General features: G+C 42.5%; 2 protein-coding genes across 6 annotated transcripts in view; both read left to right on the plus strand.

The window, feature by feature from the left end:
- LOC123997359 (dual specificity protein phosphatase CDC14AB-like) overlaps window positions 1–23,038 on the plus strand; it is a 49,176-nt gene extending 26,138 nt beyond the window's left edge. For 3 of the 5 annotated variants that reach the window (XM_046301495.1, XM_046301498.1, XM_046301497.1), the window contains exons 7-16: window positions 1,073–1,135; window positions 1,709–1,796; window positions 2,131–2,361; window positions 2,901–3,039; window positions 6,332–6,500; window positions 8,551–8,654; window positions 9,684–9,731; window positions 12,857–12,988; window positions 13,980–14,382; window positions 19,307–23,038. In XM_046301495.1, coding sequence (XP_046157451.1) covers window positions 1,073–1,135; window positions 1,709–1,796; window positions 2,131–2,361; window positions 2,901–3,039; window positions 6,332–6,500; window positions 8,551–8,654; window positions 9,684–9,731; window positions 12,857–12,988; window positions 13,980–14,382; window positions 19,307–19,336 — 1,407 coding nt within the window. In that variant the 3' untranslated portion in view covers window positions 19,337–23,038. The remainder of the gene's footprint in view (window positions 1–1,072; window positions 1,136–1,708; window positions 1,797–2,130; window positions 2,362–2,900; window positions 3,040–6,331; window positions 6,501–8,550; window positions 8,655–9,683; window positions 9,732–12,856; window positions 12,989–13,979; window positions 14,383–19,306) is intronic. The other 2 variants (XM_046301496.1, XM_046301499.1) reach the window with 2 other exon arrangements.
- Window positions 23,039–23,155: 117 nt separating this feature from the next.
- LOC123997360 (probable G-protein coupled receptor 88) lies at window positions 23,156–26,848 on the plus strand. Its single transcript, XM_046301500.1, has one exon. The coding sequence runs from the start codon at window positions 25,443–25,445 to the stop codon at window positions 26,487–26,489; it is 1,047 nt and encodes a 348-aa protein (XP_046157456.1). The 5' UTR covers window positions 23,156–25,442; the 3' UTR covers window positions 26,490–26,848.
- Window positions 26,849–27,874: the final 1,026 nt, after the last annotated feature.

Here is a 27,874-nt window from a genome sequence, read left to right on the forward strand (position 1 = left end):
GTGATATGAAATGGGATAATTAGTTTTGATTTAAGAATTAAGGCCTGGACATTAAAGACCAGATATCTCCCATCTATCTGACCTTTTGTTGAAGTAAAATAGATCAAATAGTTTTTAATATCCCTTTGGCTATCCTTCTGGCTTTAGAATCTGTGACTGGTCTAGACATGGGAATCCAGAACTATGAACTCAGTGGCTGATCAATTAAACCAATTGAGAATTTATTTCTGGTGGATAAAGAACCAGTCAACTCTTCTGGGACACTACCAGGACTGGAGCTGAATAGCCCTTTGGCTCGCTGCCTTGGAGAAGCAAAACTTTAAAAATAAAAACTATTGGCTCAGCCGAATGATATCAAATTCACTAAATAATTTAAACTTAATTTTACAATTCACAACCCCCTAATGCTTACCAATGATCGTACCAGCCATACACTGTAGAACTGTGTAGTACCGACTTCACACGCTTAATCAGACACTCTCTATTTGACACAACTGCTGCAAATGTCACAGGCCTTGGACAGACACTGGTGTGGGGTAGAATACTAGGAAGGAGCATGGTGGTTCCACGTTCTCTACTCACAATGACCCTCAAGGCTTTGGTTGGTTGCTGACTGTTCACTATGCATCTATCCTCACCAAGGCTATAATTGAGTTGGTGGGTTAAAGTGCCTACATATATTATCCTTAGTAATTTATCCTTGCACCAAGCAAACGCATCACTTTGTCATGCCAGTAACCCTCTTATGTTATTGTTGCTTTATTATCCCTATCCTTGTAAGCCCACATTATCATCAACATGGCTTAGTTTGATGCAACTGATAATGACTGTCTGGGTCACTTTGCCGTCCTCCGCTGTAACAGTATCTGTTCTGAGCGACGCAGATTGTAATCGGTCATCATGACCCTGCAAATGCTTTTGTGCGTCAGGCTTTCCGATGGACCGCAGGCTTGAGGTGAATCTAGTTCTGGGGCTGCCTAAGTCACTTCAGTTTTGCTTGGTCATGAATGAACTGAGACCCACACAAACACATACATATATTAAACTGTCTGTTCTTTTCTTTCCTCTTCAGGCCCTGCAGCATGGATTCTTTGACTTTGAGTCGTTTGATGTGGACGAATACGAGCACTACGAGGTAATGATGACACGTTGACCTTGGACCTGCTCCAATAGTAAGCGTCCGCCCATCAGTTTGGACGGCAGAGCGTCTGTAAATCGCAAATGGCAGCACCCCTACAATGTTCACAATCCCACTCTGTTACGCTGCGCTCAACTGATAAGCTGACGTGCACCTTTTTAGTTTAATGAGAACGTCTTGTGTGAGTGACATAGGTTAGTTTGACCCGACTAGGCAAAATCGGGCAGAATATTGTTGTCTACTGCTAAAGTGTGTGGCACATAGTCACAAAATTACTTTTTTGATAATGTTGATGTTGCAGTCTAGCCTGGTCCCAGAGCTGTTTGTGCCATGGATTAACAATGACAATAGGAGTTGGCAAGGCGGTACAAACAGGTCTGGGACCAGGCTAGTGGGAGCCATCAGTTTAGGTTGATACTGAAGATGGCTACTGACTGGCCAGCCTGGAAAGTCTGAATAAAGCATTTAGTGTTGAAGTAGAATTTTCAGTCAGAGCAAAATGTCCATATTCCTTGTCTTCTGGGCCCCTGTTGGATATGTTGAGTCCTCTTCTCTCTTTCTCTGTTATAGCGAGTTGAAAATGGAGACTTCAACTGGATCGTGCCTGGGAAATTTCTGGCCTTCAGTGGACCCCATCCCAAAAGTAAAATAGAAAATGGTGAGACGAGTTTTGGATTCTCTCCGTGACCTTTTATGGACCCTTTTTCTTTAAGAATCAACAGCCGTTCCAGAGTATTTTAATAGTTGTCTCGACCAATGAACCTTGACACGGTTCGGCTTTAAATTGGAGATTTAGGTAGACTTTCCCTATGCATCTGTTTTCCCTCGTCTGTTCTCCTCTGTAACAGCAGAGTCATTGGAGTAGTAATAAGTTTGACAACAAACCAAAGATTGTACTTTTTGTCTTCACTGGCAGGTTTAGAATTAGTTGTCCTTACCTAAGTTTTACACAATTTAACTGTCCTTAACCCCCCCCCCACCCCCTAAACCAGGCTACCCTCTTCACGCTCCAGAAGCATACTTCCCCTACTTCCGACAGCACAACGTTACCACGGTCGTCCGGCTCAACAAGAAGATCTACGATGCCCAGCGCTTCACGGATGCCGGCTTCGACCACTACGACCTGTTCTTTGTAGACGGCAGCACGCCAAGCGACATCATCACCCGCCGCTTCCTGCACATCTGCGAGAGCACCGACGGCGCCGTGGCCGTCCACTGCAAAGGTGCATGCGCGCGCGCGCACACACTGCAGTATATGTTGAGATAGTGGCTTGCCTGCCATATGGGGTCTGCACTATTTGGACTGTTTCCATTGTGTGGCTGGCAAGCTAAATCAAACGCAACTTACGTATTTTATGTCTGTTAAGAGGGATTTTAAAGAGTTCACTCTTCATTGGAATGTTATTTGGCTGCCAAGTTGGCGGATCCAAGTTGATCAGTAATGCAACACTCAACTGTATTTTTTTGTATTCTTTGCCACTGAACGCAGGTCTGCAGGTCTTACATTAGGGGGCAGTGTTGTTCAATGTATGCCCCTTGTCAGGCGTATTACTTACCAGTGTTATCATAGTGCTCTAGTATTGCAGTGATATGGTACCTATGTCTTATGTGGTGAAGCCTATGTTCCTAAAAGTCTTATTTATAGAACAAATCTGATGATGACATTATAAGGTCATCTCTGTCTCTTTCTCTCTTTGCTCATCTCTCCTCTCATCTCTCTTTTTATGTATCACTTTTATCTCTCTCGCTCTCTATCAATCAGCTGGCCTTGGGCGTACAGGCACTCTCATAGGCTGTTACCTGATGAAGCACTACCGCTTTACAGCAGCAGAGACCATTGCCTGGATCAGAGTCTGCCGACCAGGCTCCGTCATCGGCCCTCAGCAGCACTTCCTGGACGAGTACGTATTCCTTATGGCTGGTCCCAGATCATTTTCCTCTAGCTACTTGTCATTCCTATACATTATAAGCCTTTGGAAGAGCAATTGTTTGAATTCGAGGTCAACAGATTATGATTTTTCAACGCCGATACCGATTATTGGAGGAACATAAAAGCCGATAACGATTAATCGGTCGTTTTTTAACATTATTTTATTTTTTTTTTATTTTATTTTGAATAATGACAATTACAACAATACTGAATGAACACTTATTTAAACTTAATATAATACATCAATAAAATCAATTTAGCCTCAAGTAAATAATGAAACATGTTCAATTTGGTTTAAATGCAAAAACAAAGTGTTGGAGAAGAAAGTAAAAGTGCAATATGTTCCATGTAAAATATGTGCCATGTAAGAAAGCTAACGTTTCAGTTCCTTGCTCAGAACACGAGAACATATGAAAGCTGGTGGTTCCTTTTAACATGAGTCTTCATTATTCCCTGGTAAGAAGTTTTAGGTTGTAGTTATTATTGGAATTATAGGACTATTTCCCTCTACCATTTACATTTCATTAACCTTTGACTATTGGATGTTCTTATAGGCACTTTAGTATTTCCAGTGTAACAGTATAGCTTCCGTTCCTCTCCTCGCTCCTCCGTGGGCTCGAACCAGGAACACATCGACAATTGGCGCGCGCTAACTAGCTAGCCATTTCACTTCGGTTACACGAGCCTCATCTCGGGAGTTGATAGGCTTGATTTCATAAACAGCGCAATGCATGACGCACAACGAAGAGCTGCTGGCAAAACGCACGAAAGTGCTGTTTGAATTAATGTTTACGCGCCTGCTTCTGCCTACCACCGCTCAGTCAGATTATATGCAACGCAGGACCTGCTAGATAATATCTAGTAATATCACCAACCATGTTTAGTTAACTAGTGATTATGAATGTTTTTTTATAAGATAAGTTTAATGCTAGCTAGCAACTTAACTTGGCTTACTGCATTCGTGTAACTCCTTGTGGAGTGCAACGAGAGCGAGGCAGGTCGTTATTGCTTTGGACTAGTTAAGGTTGCAAGAATGGATGCCCCGAGGTGAAAATCCAAGGCAGTTAACCCATTGTTCCTAGGCCGTCATTGAAAATAAGAATGTGTTAACTGACTTGCCTAGTTAAATAAAGGTGTAAAAAAAAAACGGCAAATCTGCGTCCAAAAATACCGATTTCCGATTGTTATCAACTTGAAATCGGCCCCAATTAATCGGCCATTCCGATTAATCGGTCGACCTCTAGTTATAATCTGCAGTTTCTCAAGCAAGCAACTGTCTTGATATAGTCTTTGTGCCCTTGATTGGCTATTTGTCTTGTTCATTCAGAGTTTGTGAAACGTTTGTGCCTCAGGTTATGGCCTGATAACATGCTCTGCTGTAGATTTTGTCGGGAGAATTTATTTTTCTTAAGTGTTCTTTAATCTTTATACCAGTTCATCCAAATGTGTTGGCTGACCACTTTTTTAAACTTTTTTTTTTTTACTTGCTGACTTAACCAGAAAGTCTGGCACTCGTGTGTGTTGTGATGGGGGAAAACATACTCCTCCATGGGGGAGAGTCTAACAGGAAATGCAAGGACAGATGAAAGATCTTACACATACCAGTAGGATGCTTTGGACAGCTTTTCAGGCTTGCTCAACTGCTGTTTTGTGGGAAGTGTGTGGGAAGTGTGTGTGTTTTAAACAGTGCTCGGGACTTGTTCCCAGTCCATCCATCATCTATGAAGCTGAACAGATTCCTGTCCTGGTTATCCACAGCTTGTTGTTGGTCCTAGTCTCTCTCCAAAGCTGTTTGCCATGTTCTGGGTGAACAAATGGGTAAAGATTAAATGGGGTAAATTGTTGGATAAATCTGTTCCCCCCCCCCATTCAGCCCTTCAACAGCAGTTGTAGTATTATCTCTTAGCATCAATCCCATTGTCCTGGGATATAAACTGTCTCTCTCTGGTCAGGCCACAAGTGACATGGTCTTATAGACTTAACCTGTCTGGGAAGTGGAACCCCTTGCCAACCGCCAATGAAATTGCAGTTACTCTTCATCAGATGGCACTCATAGGACTTCATGTTACACAATACATGTATATTTTGTTCGGTAAAGTTCATATTTATATCAAAAAATCTCATTTTACATTGGCGTGTTATTTTCAGTATTGTCAAAACATGCAGTGATTTTGCAGAGAGCCACACAAATTTACAGACATACTCATAAATGTTGATGAAAATACATGTTTTATACATGGAAATATAGAGACTTCTCCTTAATGAAACCGCTGTGTCAGATTTCAAAAATACTTTACGGAAAAAGCATAATCTGAGTATGGCACTCAAACCAGCCAAAAGAAATATCCGCCATGTTGCGCAGTCAACATTAGTCAGAAATAGCATTATAAATATTCACTTACCTTTGATCCTCATCAGAATGCACTCCCAGGAATCCCAGTAAGACAAATGTTTGATTTGTTCCATAAAGTCCATCAATTATGTCCAAATAGCTTCTTTTGTTAGGGCATTTGGTAAACAAATTCAAACGCGCATTCAGGTCCAACCGAACGGCGGACGAAAAGTTCAATAAGTTAGATTACAGGTCGTAGGAACTTGTCAAACTAAGTATAGAATCAATCTTTAGGATGCTGTTATCATAAATGTTCAATAATGTTCCAACCTGAGAATTCCATTGTCTGTAGAAAAGCAATGGAACGAGAGCTACCTCATGTGAAATGCTCGTAACTGAGAACGAGGCTGCTGCCAGACCCCTTAGTCAAACCGCTCTCATCCGGCCCCCCTTCACAGTAGAAGCCTGAAACAACATTCTAAAGATGGTTGACGTCTAGTGGAAGCCTTAGGAAGTGCAAAATGACCCATATCCCACTGTGTATTTGATAGGGGCTGAGTTCAAAAACTACAAACCTCAGATTTCCCATGTCCTGTTTGGATTTTCTCTCAGGTTTTTGCCTGCCATATGAGTTTTGTTATACTCACAGACATCATTCAAACAGTTTTAGACACTTCAGAGTTTTCTATCCAATACTACTAATAATATGCATAAATTAGCATCTGGGACTGAGTAGGAGGCAGTTTACTCTGGGCACACTATTAATCCAAAAGTGAAAATGCTGCCCCCTATCTCAAAGAAGTTAAGGTCACACGGTCGGAGAGTACGTCCTAATGCAACCTCTCTCCCTCCTCAACCCCCCACACCTTTCCAAATTTCTCTCCCTTTTTGTCTTCCCCTCATCGCTCTCGCCGATCTGTTTCTCTGTCAGGAGGCAAGCAGCCATGTGGATGCAAGGAGACGTGCAGCGTTCGCAGCAGAAGCAGCCGAGGGGCGTGTCTCGCCTCACCTCCAGCATTGATGACCTCACCCTCAACCCCACCCACACCACCAGCCCTGGTGGCATCCTCAAGTCCCACAGCATCGACCGCCTCCAAGAGGTCAGTGCCACCCCACAACACTTCCCGGGGTCCTGTTTGTTAAGCACTAAAAGGAATAAAAACAAACAAACAGGGAGGGAGTATCTGAACTTGTCCAATAAGAAACACTTGTTTCACCATAATCAATACAACCCTGTATCCACTTAGGAAATTCCGAATTGTTTCAACCCTGTTTTAATCTGTTATTTTCTGTTTGGCGCCTAATAACCCTGATAATGCCCCATTTCCCCGTGGATGTGAAACATCTGAGGCTACAGCTATTCCCCCCACTTTTGACTTAAAACCATTCTAGTGTTCCTTCTAGAATGTTCAGTTATAGGTGGCCTGCTTCCCTTACCCTCCCATATCCTTACCCTCTCTTGTTTGGAGCTGTAGCGTGGGGATGACTAAGTATCGTCTACTCTTGTGGAGGCTGACTCGATTTCCCTAGGGTGTATTATTTCGTACCTAATGTAAACTCGGCAAAAACGTCCCATTTTCAGGATCCTGTCTTTCAAAGATAATTCATAAAAATCCAATTAACTTCACAGATCTCTATTGTAAAGGGTTTAAAGACTGTTTCCCATGCTTGTTCAATGAACCATAAACAATTATGGAACATCGTTAAGACACTAACAGCTTACAGACGGTAGGTAATTACGGTCACAGTTATGAAAACTTAGGACACTAAAGAGAACTTCTACTGACTCTGAAAAACACCAAAAGAAAGATGCCCAGGGTCCCTGCTCATCTGTGTGAACGTGCCTTAGGCATGCTGCAAAGAGGCATGAGGACTGCATATGTGGCCAGGGCAATACATTTCAATGTCCGTACTGTGAGACGCCTAAGACAGCGCTACAGGGAGACAGGACAGACAGCTGATCATCCTCGCAGTGGCAGACCACGTGTAACAACAACTGCATAGGATCGGTACACCCGAACATCACACCTGCGGAACAGGTACAGGATGGCAACGACAACTGCCCGAGTTACACCAGAAATGCACAATCTCTCCATCAGTGCTCAGACTGTCCGCAATAGGCTGAGAGAGGCTGGACTGAGGGCTTGTAGGCCTGATGTCTGGTGAGGACCTGTCTTACATCACCGGCAACAACGTCATCTATGGGCACAAACCCACCGTCGCTTGACCAGACAGGACTGGCAAAAAGTGCTCTTCATTGATGAGTCACGGTTTTGTCTCACTGGGGGTGATGGTCGGATTTGAGTTTATCGTTGAAGGAATGAGGGTTACACCGAGGCCTGTACTCTCGAGCGGGGTACATTTAAAGGTGGAGGGTCCGTCATGGTCTGGGGCGGTGTGTCACAGCATCATCGGACTGAGCTTGTCGTCATTGCAGGCAATCTCAACGCTGTGCATTACAGGGAAGACATCCTCCTCCCTCATGTAGTACCCTTCCTGCAGACTCATCCTGACCCTCCAGCATGACAATGCCACCAGCCATACTCCTCGTTCTGTGTTTGATTTCCTGCAAGACAGGAATGTCAATGTTCTGCCATGGCCAGCGAAGAGCCCGGATCTCAATCCCATTGAGCATGTCTGGGACCTGTTGGATCGGAGGGTGAGGGCTAGGACCGTTCCCCCCCAGAATTGTCCGGGAACTTGCAGGTGCCTTGGTGGAAGAGTGGGGTAACATCTCACAGCAAGAACTCGCAAATCTGGAGCAGTCTATGAGGAGGAGATGCACTGCAGTACTTAATGCAGCTGACTTACTTTTGAACCCCCCCTTTGTTCAGGGACACATTATTCAATTTCTATTAGTCACATGTCTGTGGAACTTGTTCAGTTTGTCTCATTTGCTGAATCTTGTTATGTTCATACAAATACACAAGTTAAGTTTGCTGGGGAAAAAACACAGTTGACAGTCAATGTTTCTTTTTTTGCTGAGTTTATTTATCAAACCAGCACTAGACATACTATAGGGGTGGGAGAGCTATTTACGTAGACAGCTGTTCTTATACACAAAACACGGCCATGTTCTGCTTTGTTTCATCGTGATCTACTGTACATGCTTCGGCGCATATCTTACGGGTTCATGCGTTCTCTCCACAGAACGACTACATTGGAGAGAACGGGCTCTGCATGACCCAAGGAGATAAATTGCGTGCCTTAAAGGGCCGGCGCCAGCCCAGGTCTGCCACAACGGGAGCCCTAAGGTAAGAATTGCCATGGATACCTCAAACTTCCCCTTTAAGATCCTCCCATCTTATTAGTTGGCACCTTTTTGAGATCTCAGGTGAGGAATTCAGCCTTTCCTCCCTTAGCAGTATAGCTTTCCACATGTTGATGAACTCCGTCCTCTGCACTACGGAAAATAATGCATATTTAAGGTTATAACCCACAGGAAAAAATTCTGGGCAGCATGAAAACTACCTCGCTGGCGGACAGTTGTAAACTGTGGAATGATTTTAATTTATCTGTCTAGCTCCGTGGTTCCCAAACGAGGAACTCTCAGGTGTGCCGTGAAACTTTTCCTTATCGTGATATCTTACTTTATACCACAGCCTCTTGCTGTAGAAAGAAACCACGTGGCTTTGTCTGCGGTTTCACCTTTTATAATGAAGAAAACTGCTTGTCTCTAGCATAAACTGTTAAAACTAAAGACTTTTATTTTACCTGACCTAAAACAAAATAAATTCTGGCGAACATTTTAGGACACTCTTGAAGAGGTACATTAACCATTAAGAGTAAGGAACTATGAAAACTATGAAAATATTTCAAATGAACCGTATTAAATCTATTAAAAAAACAAAATAAATAAATTGGGACATTTTAGGTGTACTGCAGAATTTTATATCGCGTCAAGGTGGGCTACAGTTAAAAAAAGATGTGGGATCACTGTTCTAGCAAGTAAGACAGCCTGTTGCTCTGATCTGATTCGGGGCTCAGGTTTCCATGGATATCTAGCTGAAATAACACAGGCCCTGCCAGGCAGAGCAGAATTTTCAGAATAATGGCTCTGTTTCATGCTGGGGTTTCTGTTGAAAAATACTCAAGTCGGTTTTCCTCTAGAATGTCACTTTTAAGCTTTCATTTTAGTCATGTAGCCTAATGGATGCTCTCTTCCAAAATGACTTAGTAATCACTACTTTCCCCATACCCTGTGCTCTAAGTAAATATATACGTGTGCAAACATGCTGCCTTTGGACGTGTGAACCCTCCATCTTTGTGTCTTTCTTTTTCAGACTTGAAGACATGAAAATGCACACCAGGTCACCGTCCCAACCTTTAAGGTACCATTACAATAGTGTTGATTTTGCTGTTTGTCTGTTTGCCCAGTATTCACTCACACAGATTGAACTGCTGTCACAAAACACATTTCAGTCTCATCAATATAAGTGGCATTAACATCTCGCTCTCGAGTCATTCAATTCAGTGCAAAGTAAAGCTTAACTCAACTCAAGCTGGAACTAGGCTACATCCAGCACAGTGGTAGTCCTTGATGGTATTTTTGGCCTTCCTGTGACTTTGGGTGCTGTAGGTGTCCTGGAGGGCAGGTAGTTTGCCCCTAGTGATGCGTTGTGTGGACCGCACCACCCTCTGGAGGGCACTGCGGTTGTTGGCGGTGCAGTTGCCTTACCAGTGATACAGCCAGACAGGATGCTCTCAATTGTGCATCTGTAAAAGTTTTTCAGGGTTTTAGGTGACAAGTCATATTTCTGTTGTGCCTTCACCACACTGTCTGTGTGGGTGGATCATTTCAGTTTGTCAGTGATGTGTACGCCGAGTAACTTTTTAAGGTGGTGCTGACAAGGGGGCTGCCTCGCTTCTGGTTCTTAGGAAACTTTGCAGTATTTATTTATTTTCTGTATTATTTCTTACGTTGTTAGCCCAGAAAATGTTATTACATACAGCTGGCAAGAAATGTTGGATATCAGAGTGGCGGTAACTCACCAGCACAACCAGGAATACGACTTTCCTGAAGCAGATCCTTTGTTCGCACCACCCTGAGCAATTGCACTGATTCCAGAGGCCGACCCAAAACAACGCTGGCGGAAAAGGGGTACTAGGAGTGGTCTTCTGGCGCGACTTAGGTGTGCACACCGCTTCCGAAGTATATTACTCGCTAATGTTCAGTCCCTGGATAACTAAGTTGACAAGATCAGGGCAAGAGTTTCTTTCCAGAGAGACATCAGGGGTTGTAACATACTCTGTTTCATGGAAACATGGCTCTCTCGGGATATACTATTGGAGTCGGTCCAGCCATCTGGATTCTCAGTTCATCGCGCCGACAGGAATAAACATCTCTCCGGGAAGAAGGGTGGGGTTGTGCGTTTCACGATTAACGGCTCATGGTGTAATTGTGATAACATATAGGAACTCAAGTCCTTTTGTTCACCCAACCTAGAATACCTCATAATCAAATGCCGACGTATTACCGTCCAAGAGAATTTACTTTGATTATAACGGCCGTGTACACCTTCCCTCATGCCGATACCATGACGGTCCTCAAGGAACTTCACTGGACTTTATGCAAACTGGAAACCATATAGCCTGACGCTGCATTTGTTGTAGCTGTGGATTTTAACAAAGCAAATTTGAGGAAAAGGCTGCCTAAATTCTATCAGCATATCAACTGTAGTACTCGCGCTGCTAAAACACTCGACCACTGTTACTCCAACTTCCAGGATGCATACAAGGCCCTCCCCCGCCCTACTTTTGGCAAATCTGACCACAAACCCATTTTGCTACTCCCTTCCTATAGGCAGAAACTCAACAGGAAGTACCCGTGCTAAGAACTATTCAACGCTGGTTTGACCATACAGAATCCACGCTTCAAGATGGTTTTGACTGGGATATGTTCCGGGTAGCTTCTGATGATAACGTTGACGAATTCACTGAAACGGTAACTGAGTTTATCAAGAAGTGTATAGGAGATGTTGTACCCACTGGGATTATTAAAACCTACCCTAATCAGATCATCAAGGACAACACCCACCCGAGCCACTGCCTGCGAGGTCTGTAAAGGTGCTTCAAAGCTGGGACCGAGAGACTGAAAAACAGAATCTCAAGGCCATCAGACTGTTAAATAGCCATCACTAGCACAGAGAGGCTACTGTCTAAATACACAGACTTCATTGGCCACTTTAATAATGTCACTTTAATGTTTACATATCTTACATTTTGATTTAACTAGGCAAGTCAATTAAGAACAAATTCTTATTTTCAATGACTGCCTAGGAACAGTGGGTTAACTGCCTGTTCAGGGGCAGAACGACAGATTCTGTACCTTGTCAGCTCGGGGATTTGAACTTGCAACCTCCCGGTTACTAGTCCAACGCTCTAACCACTAGGCTACCCTGCCGCCCCTCACCTACTATGTATATGCTGTATTTTACACTATTCTACTGTATGTTAGTCTATGCCGCTCTGACATTGCTCGTCCATATATTTATTTATTCTTAATACCATTCCTTACTTAGATTTGTGTGTATTGTGTATATGTTGTGCAATTGTTAGATATTACTTGTTAGATATTGCTGCACTGTCATCTAGACGCACAAACATTTCACTACACCCGCAATAACATCTGCTAAGCACGTGCATGGGACCGATTTTTGATTTAGAGGAGAGGCGGCTTGGATTGTGAAAAGAGGGGATGGAAATTGAACTCCTTCTTTTGTGCTAGAGTACGGCCCTTAATAAGTGTTCCTCAAAGAGGAGCGAGTGAAGAGTGCCCTTAGACAGCTCTCTCCTCCCACTATTTTAGCCATCTTCCTTTCATCTACTCAAAGGTGTGTGTCTCTGTGTGTGTGTCACTGAAAGGCAGAGGCCACTCCGGCAAGCACATCTCTTAATTGTTGTACTCTCCTGAAATAAGAGAGTCCTTCAGCCCAGTACAGACTGATAGTTCACGGATGACAACGAGCAGCAAAGACCGACTGCTTTTATGAAGGAGCTGGGAGTGATGCCTCGAACCAGCTTTTTTTTTCTGTCTCCTATTATCTCCTTCATTCCCACTCCCTTCACACTTCAAATATATTATACTAATATCGAAGATTCAACTATGTGGTGCTGTTGAAGTGCCTTACCTAATAAATAGTCCTTCAGATACCGTTCCTTAATGTTGTCTAGTGTTACTGGGTACATCTTTCCCTGGATGTCGTCATTTGAAGTCTTGCCCATACGCTGTTTGTTTCTAAAATTGGGATTTGTACTGTAGGTCCTTAATGTCTTTAAGGGGTGTACACTATCCAATTTGTGTACCCGACAAGATCATGTTTTCTACGTGTGTAGTAGAAGACACTATTGTGTATGTTGGCAAAAGTTGTTACTTTTGTTAACGGCTGTTACGTTTGTTACTCCACCTCACAATATGGACGTCCAAATCATCTTTTTCTTTCTTTCTCTCTCCCAGCAGGATGAACCTCGGAGTGGGCACTCAGGGCACCATCTCCCCTCTCAAGTCCTCCAAAGTCCCGTCATCCTCTGCTTCGGCCAGCGCCAAGAGAATCGGCAGCAGCTCCTCTTCGGCGTCCAACCTCAAGAGGTGAGCCTACACCCTCTCCCCCCCTAAACACCCCTACCTGAACTTCTTACCCTTTACTCCTCTTTTTAAAAATATTTTTATCTAAAAACTTCTTTCTTTCTTCCCTTTTCATCCTGTATAGCCTCCCATCCCTCCATTTATCCACTTACCCCTTCTCTTGCCTCCTGTAGATTGGTTTATTCTATGGCCTTTCTCTCTTCCCCCTCTTTCTTTCTCTTTCCTGTCATGTCATATCTTTCTTGGCTGTCTCAGTCCCCTGGTTGTGTTTCTGCCTGTCTGTGACTAACCAATGCCCTGAGAACCAGTGGAAGGATATGCAGGGCAAAACAGTGTGTGTGTGTGGGGGGCTCGCTAGACCGATTCACATAGAGGGTTGATGTGCTGCAGGCAGTGTGCTTTCCCAGCAGACTGAATCTAAATCCCCCGCATTTTGCTGTGCAAGAGACCGGCACAGGCAGATACACACAACCGAGAAAATATGCATCATCAACCTCTTCCCCCTTGAGCACTACCTGATCTACTTTGCTCTGTGGAGGATTTGTGAATGTTTCTTTTTCTATTCTACCGCGTGATATAACTGTGAATGTGTAGGTAGGTAGCCATGGCAATGAGAACTCCAGATTCCCCCCCGGTGAATCTGGCAAAATGCCTGCAGTGCCGAAGGTGTGCGTTACACTAACATGGGGTAGTCAGGCTCCTGTATCAGACTGCACGTTGACAATATAGATTGTCTATGTCTGACTCAATCCCCTATTCCACTGTTAGCTGATTGTATAAACCGGTTGTGTGTTAAACCGGTTGTGTGTTAATCAGTCTCCTATCAGAGCCAATGTACCCAAAGGCAGCTGCCCTGTCCTTAGCCTATGAAAGCAAAGGCAGTGGCTATCCCCTTGTCATTGTGTTTGTTTGGGGTGTGTCCCTGTGTATTTACATGTTCCCACTCCTGCTACCTTTCCCTCCATATATTTGTCCACCCCCCCACACATCTCAGTTCCTCCATCAACTCCAGGCTAGCCAGCTCCCTAGGCAACCTGTATGCAGACAACGGCGGTGAGGACAATAAGAAGCTGCCTTTCGCTCCCACTTCATCACCACCCTCCTCTCCCCCCTCGTCCATCGTCACCATCACTCCATCGGGCCGGACGGCTCCTGGTCCCTGCTACGTGGCAAACGGCACGCGCGGCACCAATTACCACCACCACGACGCCAACAACAATCAGTATAATTCCTCCCCCGCCGGGATCTTCAGCCACGGTGGCCTCGCGAGGGCCCCACAGCACGCTGCAGGCAGGCTGGGGCCCAGGCCTGAGGATTATGGCCCCTACAGATCCCAAAAAGGGGGCTACTCCGGCCTGAGCGGACCCTCTGGCCGCTACCTCAGTCGCTCAATCCCTGTAAGTGTGTGTGCTCACCACCTGAAAAAACAAAACTCAAACAGTAGCATCTTTTTGGTATTTCCACTGTGACCCTTTTTTGACCTCTTGTGTTTCCCCTCTGCACTTGTCTGTCAAACACGAGTTTTTCCTTCCTTTTTGTGTGGATGTTGTCTTGTTATGATTGTAGCCAGTCGTCCTCTTCCTGCTGCTGCTGTAGCTTCTCCGCTGTCTGTGTGTTTAACTCTGGCAGCTCCACTGAACTCTATACCTTGTCTGTTGTCTTCATGGTGCTGAATAAGGACCTACAATGGCCTAGTTCCACTCTAAATGCCTACTTCATACATACCAACTATGGCTATTAGGCCATTTCACACCAGCCACCCATCTAGAGTTGAAAGCATTTACTGGAACATTTGGGCAGAACCCTGTTATGAACAATGAAGTTCCTCTTCCATTGTGTATTGGTGGGGAGACACTTAGCTAATTCACTCTGTTCTTTCCTAACCTGCTAAATGGGGATTTTGGCAATGTGGCCCTTTATCTACTTCCTCAGAACCTGTGGATAAAAATTGTATGTCTCTGCCCACAGTTGATGGAAGTTGCTAAATAACGCTAGCACAATTGCTAACTAGCATTAGCACGCGCTAGTTAGATGTTAATGCTAACTAGCGCTAACTTCCTTCATACTGGACACAGACATAAGAAAGGTGTACATGAGTTCATCAGACTCTGGTGAAGTAGATACCAAATCTCAAACTATCCCTTTCTTATTCACCTCTATTGAGTGGATCCTAGCATCACATAAAGCTCTGCAACAGAAAAAAACACAACTGGAAATGCGCTTGAACGACTAACCAGGTTGAATCTGTAAACAAAGGGCCTTTGCACTGGCCTCATTGGCTGTGGCAACAGTCATGTGATTCCTCCTGGAATCACATGACTTGGGTTGGGTGATTGGCTGGATGTCAACAAGGTTCCTTCAGGTTTCTGGCTTTAACATAAGGAAATGTAATAACTGAGACATCAAACAACACTTTTTAAACATGACACTAACTTCTAAGACGTGCTGCTGTTCGGTAGATGCAACGGGAGCGCAATTACACTGTAGATCTGTGTGACTGCAAGCTTAGTGTGGCCAAATGTTTTTGTGACCCCCCTCGACAGTGTTCCACAGGGATGCTGGCCCATGTTGACTCCAATGCTTCCCGCAGTTGTCAAGTTGGCTGGATGTCCTTTGGGTGGTGGACCATTCTTGATACACATGGGAAACTGTTGAGAGTGAAAAACACAGCAGCGTTGCAGTTCTTGACACAAGCCGCTGTGCCTGACAGCTGCTACCATACCCCGTTCAAAGGCACTTAAATCTTCTTTCTTGCCCATTCACCCTCTGAATGGCACACACGATCCATGTAGCAATTGGTTAAGGGCTTGTGAGTAAGCATTTCACAGTATGGTCTACACCTGTTGTATTCGGCACATGTGACAAATCAAATTTGATTTGTCTCCAGGCTTAAAAATCCTTCTTTAATAATATATAATAATTCAACCAGTGTAGATGAAGTCTCCCCTTCATCTACACTGGTTGAAGTGGATTTTAATGGTTGACATCAATAAGGGATCATAGCTTTCACCTGGTCAGTCTGTCATGGAAAGAGACTGTTCCTAATGTTTTGTACAACGTGCAAATTCTAAACGATGTTATCCATTTGTAGAAGTTATTATTGGAGTAAATTGCATTCATCCATCCCTCAGAAGGAAGCATCTCTCTAGGGACATCCTAACCTCCCTTCCAAAAAGCAGTTGTTAGTTGTGGTCGAGTGCCAGACTCAGTCATATTGTAGAGCTCACTCATTTCCTGAGAGGCAAACCCAGTAATCCACCTCCTTCCTTTACCATGAACTCATGGAGGCCTTTCATAGGCCCTGACCACGAGGGACTGACATCTGAGGCTAGTTCCCGGAACTTCCCACACTTGCGCCAGCAACGCCAGTGCCAGAATTCTCACCCAATGCTTCTCAGCAAACCTAGATTGTTGCAACGTTATCATTCATTTAACAGTTTTGGATTGACTGGCTCAACTTGCTACTCTTGCACAGATATCAAGTTAATTCACATCCAATCCCCATCACCTTGCCTATGCCTACTAAATAAGTAAAGGATATATGAATTAAAGAATAATATCTTCCAATATACTCCCCTCACCCTTCCTAGGTGATGGTAACACACATACCATACTAGCAGCCACAACCACCAGCCCACAAACGGTGTGAAAAGAAGGTAACAAGTGATGTGACAGACAGTGCTTATGACAGTGGTGGAAAAAGTACCCAATTGTCATGCTTGAGTAAAAGTGAAGATGCCTTAATAGAAAATGACTCAAATAAAACTGAGTCACCCAGTAAAATACTACTTGAGTAAAAGTCAGTATTTGGGTTTTAAATATACTTAAGTACAGTGTATTCAGACCTGTTGACTTTTTTCCAAATGTTACGTTACAGCATTATTCTAAAATATATTAAATGTAAAAAATGTTAATCAATCTACACACAATACCCCATAGTAATATATAATAATAATAATATATGCCATTTAGCAGACGCTTTTATCCAAAGCGACTTAGTCATGTGTGCATACATTCTACGTATGGGTGGTCCCGGGGATCGAACCCACTACCCTGGCGTTACAAGCGCCATGCTCTACCAACTGAGCTACAGAAGGACCACGTGACGAAGCGAAATGTTTGTTTTCATTTTTTCAAATGTATTAAAAATGAAAAACATACCTTATTTACTTAAGTATTCAGACCCTTTGCTAAGAGATTTGAAATTGAGCTTGTGCATCCTATTGCCATTGATCATCCTTGAGATGTTTCTACATCTTGATTGGAGTCCACCTGTGGTAAATTCAATTAATTTGACATGATTTGGATGGGCACACACCTGCCTATATAAGGTCCCACAGTTGACAGTGCATGTCAGAGCAAAAACCAAGCCATGAGGTCGAGGGAATTGTCTTTAGAGCTCCGAGACAGGATTGTGTCGGCACAGATCTGGGGAAGGATACCAAAAGATATCTGCAACATTGAAGGTCCCCAAGAACACAGTGGCCTCCATCTTTCTTAAATGGAAGAAGTTTGGAACCACCAAGACTCTTAGTTAGCTGGCTGCCCAGCCAAACTGAGCAATTGGGGGAGAAGGGCCTTGGTCAAGGAGGTGACAAATGTCACTTTAACAGAGCTCCTGAGTTCCTCTGTGGAGTTGGGAGAACCTTCCAGAAGGACAACCATCTCTGCAGCCCTCCACCAATCAGGCCTTAATGGTAGAGTGGGCAGACGATGCCACGCCTCAGTAAAAGGCACATGACAGCTCGATTTGGAGTTTGCCGAAAACCACCTAAAGGACTCTTACCATGAGAAACAAGATTCTGTTGTGGGGATGTTTTTCAGCGCTAGTGACTGGGAGACTAGTCAGGATCGAGGGAAAGCTGAACGGAGTCGAGTACAGAGCGATCCTTGAAGACCTGCTCCAGAGAACTCAGGACCTCCGACTGGGGTGAAGGTTCATCTTCTAACAGGACAATGATCCTAAGCACACAGCCAAGACAACGCAGGAGTGGCTTCGGGACAAGTCTCTGTATGTCCTTGAGTTGCCCAGCCAAGGCCTGGAGCCCGATTGGACATCTCTTGAGGGAGGTGAAAATAGCTGTGCAGCGATGCTCCCCATCCAACCTGACAGAGCTTGAGAGGATTTGCAGAGAAGAATGGGAGATACTCTCCAATTACAGGTGTGCCAAGCTTGTAGCGTCATAACCAAGAAGACTCGAGGCTGTAGTCGCTGCCAAAGGTGCTTCAACAAAGAACTGAGTAAAAGGGTCTGAACACTTACGTAAATGTGATATTTCAGTTTTTTTTAATACATTTTCAAAATGTCTTAACCTGTTTTTGCTTTGTTATTATGGGGTATTGTGTAGATGAGGGGGAAAATGTTTTAGAATAAGGCTGTAATGTAACAAAGTCAAGGGGTCTGAATACTTTCCAAATGCACTATCAGAAGTAAAAGTAATTGCTAAAAATATACTTGAGTATCTAAAGTAAATTATTATTTTAATGTTTTTTTATGTACAGAGAGCCAGGGTCACACTCCATCACACACAATTTACAAAGAAGCATGTATGTTTAGTGAGTCCACCAGATCAGAGGCAGTAGGGATGTCCAGGGATATTCTCTTGATAAGTGCGTGAATTGGACTATTTTCCTGTCCTGCTAAGCATTCAAAATGTAACCAATACTTTTGGGTGTCAGGGAAAATGTATGTAAAAACTACACAATTTTCTTTAGGAATTAAGTGAAGAGTTCTCAAAAATATAAATGAGTAAAGTACAGACCCCAGAAACTACTTAAGTATTTTTACCTAAATACTTTACATCACTGCAGAGGGGTGGTTGAGAATGGAGAATATTTTATTAATGTCTCCTTGTTTTGCCAGTCAGTGGAGTTTTTCCTTTGTCAGAATTCCAATACCCTATCAGAATCCCATGTCCTTCTTGCACAATTCATCTCATCCCCATCTGTTTGCCAGTCCTGCTAATTCCTGCTCTCTACCTCCGCAGCTTCCTACTCTTGCCCACACACAGACACCCTGTCTGTCTTGTCCACCATAAATCTATTCATTCGTCCAGGAAAATACATTTGGCATTTAAATAGTCTATTTTAATGGCTTTTCTATACCTTTGTAACCAACCGTTCAAGTGTAACCTGTTAGGAATAGAATATTTCACACAGGCTTGTTAGATAACAACCTTCACCCTTTTTTTGTCGTCAACACTTGAACAATTAGATGCAGTGATTTGCTTTTCTATTTGCATCAGAGCCAGAGGCCGTGTTATAATCCACTGTGATTCACTGTCATATTTTGTCTCTGTCTCCCCTCTCCATCTCTTGCAGTCCCTTCAATCTGAATATGTTCAATACTAAATCGGTGGTTCTGCGTTGACCAAGACCGAACAGACACCTTGACACTGGACCTCTGACCTGGATGGGATGGGTCTCCCACCCCCTTTTTTTTCTCTCGCAATATCTCCCCCACTCTCTCCCACATACTGAAAGGAAAATTAATAAACCGTGGCATCTGAATGGGTGTGGTCTTTGGAGACGGACACATCGACAGCCACAAACTCCCAAGGGCTCATGGAACTTTGAGTTTTGGGCTTCTTCTGTCAGCCTCAGACGGCCTCGATCCACCCTAACTGCAGTCACTGTTTGGATAATGCTTACAAAGGGCGATTTGTTTACCCAGCTTTTCCCCCCTTTTTTTTCTGGCGAGCTATGATTAGGCTTAGTCACAGCCTGGCCATGTGAGTGCTCTTTCTTTAAAGCTGAGATCCGGCCATATAGACTTTCCTGTATCACATATCTCTGTTTTCTTTTATATGTTTATGTGCTAATACGGTGTACACGACTTGTACTGGGGGGGCGGGAGGAGAAATAGTTAAAAATAATAATTTTAGATGAGGTTTTTATACATGAAATATGACAATTTTGTTTCCTGGATAAAGAACTGTTTTATTTAGAAGTGGTTTAAAGAACATGTTTTGGTTTATGACAATTCTATTTTAGTTTCTGAGTGTAACTACTTCACTAACAATATATCTAGATGAAAATATGTGAGATTAATGGAGAGACGGCTATTTTTTTGCGAGCCGTGTTCCTTATCAACAAAGTATTTACAGGACCAGGCTCAGGGTAAAGTGCTCTCCTATTTACAATTGTGTTTTGTGCGTGGGTGGGGGTGTACGTGCATGTAGTAGCATGTACGTACCATAGACTATGAGAATATGTACGTATGTGCCCATGTGAGCGAGTGTTTGCGCGTGTGCATGAAAGAGATTGAGTGGTGACCGTGTGTGTAGGGGGTTGTCTAGAGATCATGTTTGCAGTCCTATGGTGATGGGCTCTAGAGAAGAGATGTGAATGGAAGAGAATTACATATAGGGAAGAAATGAATTCTGTTTCTTCACTAATTCTAAAAATATTTTGTTTGTTTGTTTTTGATTAAGTCAATTCAATCGACTGGTGGGTTTTGGTACCCCATTTTCAATTGGAACTAATAAATAATGTTCTCCTCTGTCACAAGCCTACAGGAGATTTGCATATCAATGGGACAACTATAGGATAAATACTAAAGTCATACCTGCAACCAGCGTTGTGGAGGCCTTGTGACTGTACTGTGTGTTTAGCATGACAAACCAAAAGTATGATTCAAACAGTGGTCATTACTAGAGGAAATTTGAGTTGTGGTGTTGGACCGACACCACCCACAACACAAGCCTGAGTCCCTACAGTATACTGTTCATGCCAGGCAGCTCAGCAACCCTCTCCACAGACACAGGATCCCACTGCAATCATGCTCTTTTTAATGGGAGAATTTTTTATTTTAATGAGCAGATTTTCAGTGTTATTCGACACTCATTGACTCGCTGTAGATTACGAAACTTGATTTCGTGGCAGCCTTTTTTTAAACGCGCGCACACACACACACACACACCCTACTGTAGAACAAATTATGTTCGTTTTATAATTCAAGGTGCAGTGGAAGTTCATTGCTATTACTGAAATATTTCCATGTTGTGTGGCGTGTTTGTGTTGAATGTAAAAACAATTCAGGGACTGTTTTTCCTGGCTTGTGTGTGTTATAATTAGTTCAGCTTGTAGATGTAGAGAACTTTTCAGCTTTGCAGGTAGAGGTTCCTTAAAAAAAAAAAATGAAAAGCACAACTGTCCCCCCAAAAAATGCTTTCTTTAGAATGTAATGCTGGATGTCATTGGGTGCACAATGCAGCGGTCATTATCAAAGCTGGTTTTCTACCAATGATGGCCTACGATGGCCCAACTAAGTACATTTTCTGTTGGACCTTGTAACAATAGATCCATATATTTGGATGCTTCTTATTTTTTTATTGTATGTAGTTGAATATTGAAGTTGATTTGGGGAGAGAGAAAAAATGGATACAGAAGCATCTGTTTATCACTGATTTGACCATTGTTGTTATTATTTTAGACCTCTGTACATTCCTGGCAGTGAAATTATTTTGTTTCAAAATGGGAGAATCTTAATGCAGGTGTTCTACCTCCATGAAATGTACAATTTTAATAGCAAAATTCTTACGTGCATATATTTTTTCAAGCAGTATGTAGAGAAAATGTTATAACTGTAGATCAGTATTTTTCATACAGTAAGCATACTAAAATGCAAATGTCTCTACTATATGTACACAGAGCAAAAATATAAACGCAACATTTTAAAAGATTTTACTGAGTTCATTTAAGGAAATCAGTCAATTAAAATAATTGCATTAGGCCCTAATCTATGGATTTCACATGACTGGGGATACAGATATGCATCTGTTGGCCACAGATACTGTACTTTAAAAAATAGGTAGTGCTGTGGACCAGGGGGAAAAAAATGTCCGTATCTGGTGTGACCACCAGTTCCACTCCTCTTCAATGGCTTGGCTGTGCGAAGTTGCTGGATATTGGCAGGAACTGGAACATGCTGTCGTACATATCGATCCAGTGCATCCCAAAAGTGCTCAATGGGTGACATATCTGGTGAGTATGCAGGCCTTGGAAGAACTGGGACATTTTCAGCTTCTGGGAATTGTGTACAGAACCTAGCGACATAGGGCCATGCATTGTCATGCGGAAACGTGAGGTGATGGCGGCGAATGAATGGCATAACAATGGGCCTCAGTGTCTCGTCACAGTATGTCTGTGCATTCAAATTGCCATTGATAAAATGTAATTGTGTTCATTGTCCATAGCTTATGCCTGCCCATACCATAATCGCACAACCATCATGTGGCACTCTGCTCACAATGTTGACATCAGCAAACCGCTCACCCACACGATTCCATACACGGTCTGCCATCTGCCCGGTACAGTTGAAACTGCGATTTCAGCCATGAAGAGCACACTTCTCCAGCATGCCAGTGGCTATTGAAGGTCACCATTTACCAACTGAAGTCGGTTACGATGTACTGCAGTCGGGTCAATACCCTGATGAGGACAACAAGCACGCAGATAAGCTTCACTGGGACAGTTTGTGCCAAAATTCTTTGGTTGTGCAAACCCACAGTTTCATTAGACGATCCCGCAGGTGAAGAAGCCGGATGTGTAGGTCCTGGGATGGCGTGGTTACACGTGGTCTGCGGTTGGATATATGGCCATATTCTCTAAAATGGGGTTGGAGGTGGCTTATGGTAGAGAAATGAACATTCAATTGACTAACTGATGGACATTCCTGCGGTCAGCATGCCAATTGGCATGCGTTGTGTGACACAGCGGCATATTTTAGTGTCCCCAGCACAAGGTGCACCTGTGTAATGACCGTGCTGTTTCATCAGCTTCTTGATATACCCCACCTGTCAGGTGGATGGATTATCTTGGCAACGGAGAATTGCTCACTGAGGGATGTAAACAAATGTGTGCATAAAAGTTTAGCAAAATATGTTTTTGTGCATATAGCACATTTCTGGTATGTTTTTGTTTCAGCTCATTAAAATGGGACCAAGACTTAACATATTGCGTTGTATAATTTTTGTTCAGTGTATATATTTTACATTTACAGTTAATGCAGGTTTCTAAAGTAAGTAACAAAATAAAAACACAATTTAAAGATTCTTGTCTCTGTAAATTATTTATTCTACTTGATTTTTTTTTTCTCGTCAGAACTCGCCATCTTGACAGAGGAATACATTTGTATTTTAAGGAAGGAAGGAACACTAGCTCCGACTGATTCTGGTTGTCTTGGTTTCACAGCTGTATATCCTTTCAGCTGTCAAACAGTTGAATAATTTGTTTGAAAACGTTAACCGAACATAGCATCTTTTTTTTTTTTAAATAGCGCACTTATTTCAAATGACTCCTAGGCACATCAACTCAGAGCCTTCTATTGCAATAAAGGGCTCTGCATAATCTTTACTTATGCAGGGTAGTTCACCTGGATTTCTTATCTTGAAAGAGATTGGAAACAGCCAGAGACAATTGTTATCTTTCGATGACCAAATACAAAATTGTAAAATATTACATGAAGAAACTAACTTTTTGGAAGAAGTGTTTCTAGTCTAACTATATTTTCTGTATGTGTACTTGTGGTGATTTTAATTTGATGACTAAATAAATCAAGTCAATTAATTAGTTATGGTTCATAAAGACACATTTCAAGATAAGGAAGTGTTGCTTTTTTTAGGTGAACGTTCCCTTTATTCATCAGTGACGTGTTTAAAAATAAATAATAGTTTTTGTTTCTGCCTGTCCTTTTACCAATTGGTACTCCTGTGTGTGTCTGTGAGCACAGTCTATATATAAAGGGACAAGTCAGTAATGAATTCTGCATGTGTTTGAATTGCTAATGACATTTAGTTTTTCACAGCTTCATAGCTTGGTGCCAAACAGCCCTGTTTTGATTACATAACAAAAAAAACTGTGAAATGGACTTTTCTTGTTATTTCTTGTTTTCTCTCTACTTTTCTCCCTTTAATAAAATGGGTGTTTTGTTTGTTGTTTTTGTAAAGAGCTATAGTGAGTATTTGTCACAAACACTGAATACAGTGAAATGCTCACTTACAAGCCCTAACAATGCAGTTAAGTGAGAGAAGTGTTAAAGTATTTACTAAAATAAACTGAAGTAACATTTTTTTAATAGAAAAATAATTAAGTTGCAACAAAATAACACTAGGGAGGCTATATACAGGGGGTACCTGTATGAAGTACACATAATAGGACTGTTGGTTGTTTTTATTTTATTTTTAGAGAACATAATTTGCTCTAAATCAGCCATTGGAGATTGTGTAAGGTGTAACCTATAATCTACACTACAGTATGATTATTTGTGTTTTTATACAAAGTTTTGTGTAAAGTCCTTTGTGAGCTACTGTATGGTTCGAAACCCTTTTGTTGAATCATTTTAAAACGGATCCAAATGCATGGGGGTCTTTCCATTTCAGTTTGTTCCAATCCAGGCCATGTTGATTCTCTTTCATATAAATGTCTTGTTGCTATTGAAATGCTGCAGTCATGGTGGATAATAAGAGGAATGCCATTGACTGGTATGGGTTTTGGCTTTGTATACACCCACCAATGATCTATTAAAACGGTGGTGTTAACATTTCCTGCCTGTTATATAGGCCGCGATTCAATCTGGCAAATGGTGTATTTCACATTTTTCGCTTTCAAAAGTGTATTCGATTTGCACAGCAGTTAGTCCAGTATGGAGGGAGAGTTAGGTATTCGGGTCTGTCTGATTTTTGTGCACTGAATGAATTCTCAGCCAGGTTTTCCATCAACTAAACAGGTTATGCCCATTTCTGAATAGAGTGTAAACTCCCCTCAGCCTCCTTCCAGGACATCCTGCTGTATCAAATCAAACACTCTTCAAAACGCTTTTTGGAAATGGCCAATCTGCAATTGATTGAATGATGTTGGTGCCTTGGTGTTGGTGGAAAGACATGTTACTAATATTGTAGGCATATTGATAACAAGGGATTACAGAAAACTGTCGATCTCCGTATTATATTTTTAAGAATATATTATTTTTCAACAAATGGATGTTTTGGCTAAATATTCAAAAGGCTTCTGACTCCCATCACATTAAATGTTAGGCAGCCAGCCATTCTCTGTGGATGCATCGGTTTTGTGACTCTTAACTCCTATAATCACATATTATGGATTTTCCTTTATTCAAGTTTAGTAGGATAGCCTATGCTATATTCCTTTAGTGTATGATATAGGCCGATTTGCATTTCCATCATAATTATTGGAAATCATTCAATCTTTATTAACACGCCACATGCAGTAGGCTAGATGTTTAGAGTAGGTGTTATCATGAACCTGCTCTCCTCCAGTCTTCTCATACGTCTTTGTTGATCTGGTGTCTGCAGCATCACCACAGGCGCTCAATGCAACTGCCTGCTGCCTCAATATGGAAACTAATTTCCACTGAGGGAGAACAGACTAACATCAACAAGATTGCAAAATGACTCCTTATCGTTTTTTCGTATGAAATACATTGAATTCTTCCAACATGCAAAACGACACCGCGCAACTGGCAGACTGCGATGTGGGACACGATGCCAAAATCAGTCTTGCGGCACTCTATTCTCTCATGTCCCTGTTTGGGACCATTTTAAACCTTTTGGTTGTCTACCTGGTCGTGACATTTAAGAAACTTCGGACGGCTAGCAATGCGTTTATTGTGAACGGCTGTATAGCCGACCTGTTGGTGTGCGCATTTTGGATGCCGCACGAGGCGGTGGGAATTTATTCTGGAAGCCCTTTCCCCGCTGGGTACCAAGCCTTCAAAGATGCGCTCTTATTCCTCGGCATCACTGTCTCTCTTCTCTCCCATTCCCTGATCGCCGTCAACCGATACGTGTTGATTACCAAATCACCAGTGACCTATCTGTCCATCTACCAAAAAAGACGCACAGAATGGATGATAAGCGCTTCGTGGCTTTCGGCGCTGGGATTTATTTTACCCTGGATCACATCTTTACGGTACCCACAGGAAGGATGCTCATATCTCCCGGCTTCCGCAGCATCACTGCTCAAAGGAGGGAAGCCCATTTTCTCTGACCCATTTGCAGCTGGTACCCTGGCGTTGACTATTATTGGTCAGACAATGGTTGTTCTGTATTGCTATTTAAAAATCTTTCGAAGGGTGCAGATCAGTGTGAAGAGGGTCAGCATATTACATTTTCCTATAGTAAATAACCTTCCATATTCCTTCCCCAGAAAGGACAAACGTTTGGGGTTCTACGTGTTGGCAGTGTGTTTCATATTCATACTCACTACACAGCCCCTTTTCTGGGTGTTATCAATAGCGCTTTTTACCACAGTGCCATTGGCACTAAGGACTTGTTCTTGGATGTTTTTCTGCACTCTCTTTGTTACAAACCCATTTCTCTACACTTGGAAGAACGAGGAGTTTAGAAAATCTTTCAGATCCGTGCTCAAGGGAGAATTTTGGAGAGGGTCTACAGTTGGGGTTGAGCCCATCACAATTAATACAATATCTCACCTTCTGCCGAGACAAAACAGTAGAAGGGCATTTTTGGCTGAGATAAATTGAACAGCATCTGAACTGCAATGACATTGGTCCCCTGTAAGGATACATCCCTATAGTGTTTTAGAAAGCTTACCTGGCAACTCAATTCAAAATTAAGCTATTGGTTGCTCAGTATTGTAAAATGTTAGTGATGCTGTTAAGGTATTATTATTATTATGTAGTGCCATTATGCAATAAATTGTAGGTCAACCAGAAGAACACTCAGCAAATGAATACATAGTTTGTAAAACATTGTATCAAATTCGTTTTTGTTTATATTCATGTATTTTTCTATATACATTTTTTATGGACCATGGTTGTAATAAGCCTTTATGCAAATTGTAAATCCGCTTATGTGTTCATTTTAATAAAGCTGAAAATTAAAGTGCAAAAAAACATTTTGTCACGTTTGGCTATTACACTTGACTGGGTGCAGTGTCCTTGTGTGTCCAGATGCACCTGAGGTCACCATCAGTGCTTTTTCATCTATGAGCAGCAGCGACGGCCACCCCCCAATTTACCATCGACGGTGGGTGTGTGGCCAAGAACGTGTTGTCCGAGTCAAGGAAGAGATGACACTGGAGGTACAACGTGACTGTACAACTACTTACTACTTTAATCAGTGCAAACATCCAGGGGTGCAACATTGTAAAGCTTCTGCATGCCTCATCTGATGATGGTATTGGAAATAATATCCCTAACGGTCGTTGTTTACGACTGCATCTTTTCAGTCATTTTACAATTTGCATTTTAAAATGATAGCATTTTGACAGGTATATGCTTCCATATCACTTAAGTTGTTTTTCACAGCCTGTTTATGCTCTTTGTAAACGGATCAGCGAACACGAATATCCACAGGCCTACCCGTTGCAAACCATTTCCCACAGGTTCAGCTGGACCTGACCTGCTTGTCGGACATGCACCCCAAAGCCAAGCAGTACACCTCTGTACCAGGATCCCAGATATGATCCTACCCAAAAAGGCCATGATTACAAACAGCCACTTAATCATTGAGAACTTCCAAAAACACCACAAAGGCATCTGAGTGTAGAGTGAGTCCCCATGGTGGGAATTACAGAGGGAGCATTTTTTAATGCCTCTGTACAAGGTATGAAGTAGCCACCAGTATATTTTCATACTGTATTTGCTGCCTTGTAATAATTTCCTCGATCAATAAATCTATATAAATTCCTTAAAGCACAGCATTTTATACAAATGTAAAAGTATTATGATAGCAAATGGTATCAAGGAAATAAGTGGTCAAAGAGTGCTGATTTATGAATTGTTAGTCAATTGTAAAAAGGAAACAGGTTTTAACCTGGAAGACTAACCAGTACCCGCACCCCACCATACCCCTGTCTGCGCATTATGCCCTGAATATATTCTACCATGCCCAGAAACCTGCTCCT

This window comes from Oncorhynchus gorbuscha, linkage group LG15, assembly GCF_021184085.1.
Source record: "Oncorhynchus gorbuscha isolate QuinsamMale2020 ecotype Even-year linkage group LG15, OgorEven_v1.0, whole genome shotgun sequence".
NCBI lineage: Eukaryota > Metazoa > Chordata > Actinopteri > Salmoniformes > Salmonidae > Oncorhynchus > Oncorhynchus gorbuscha.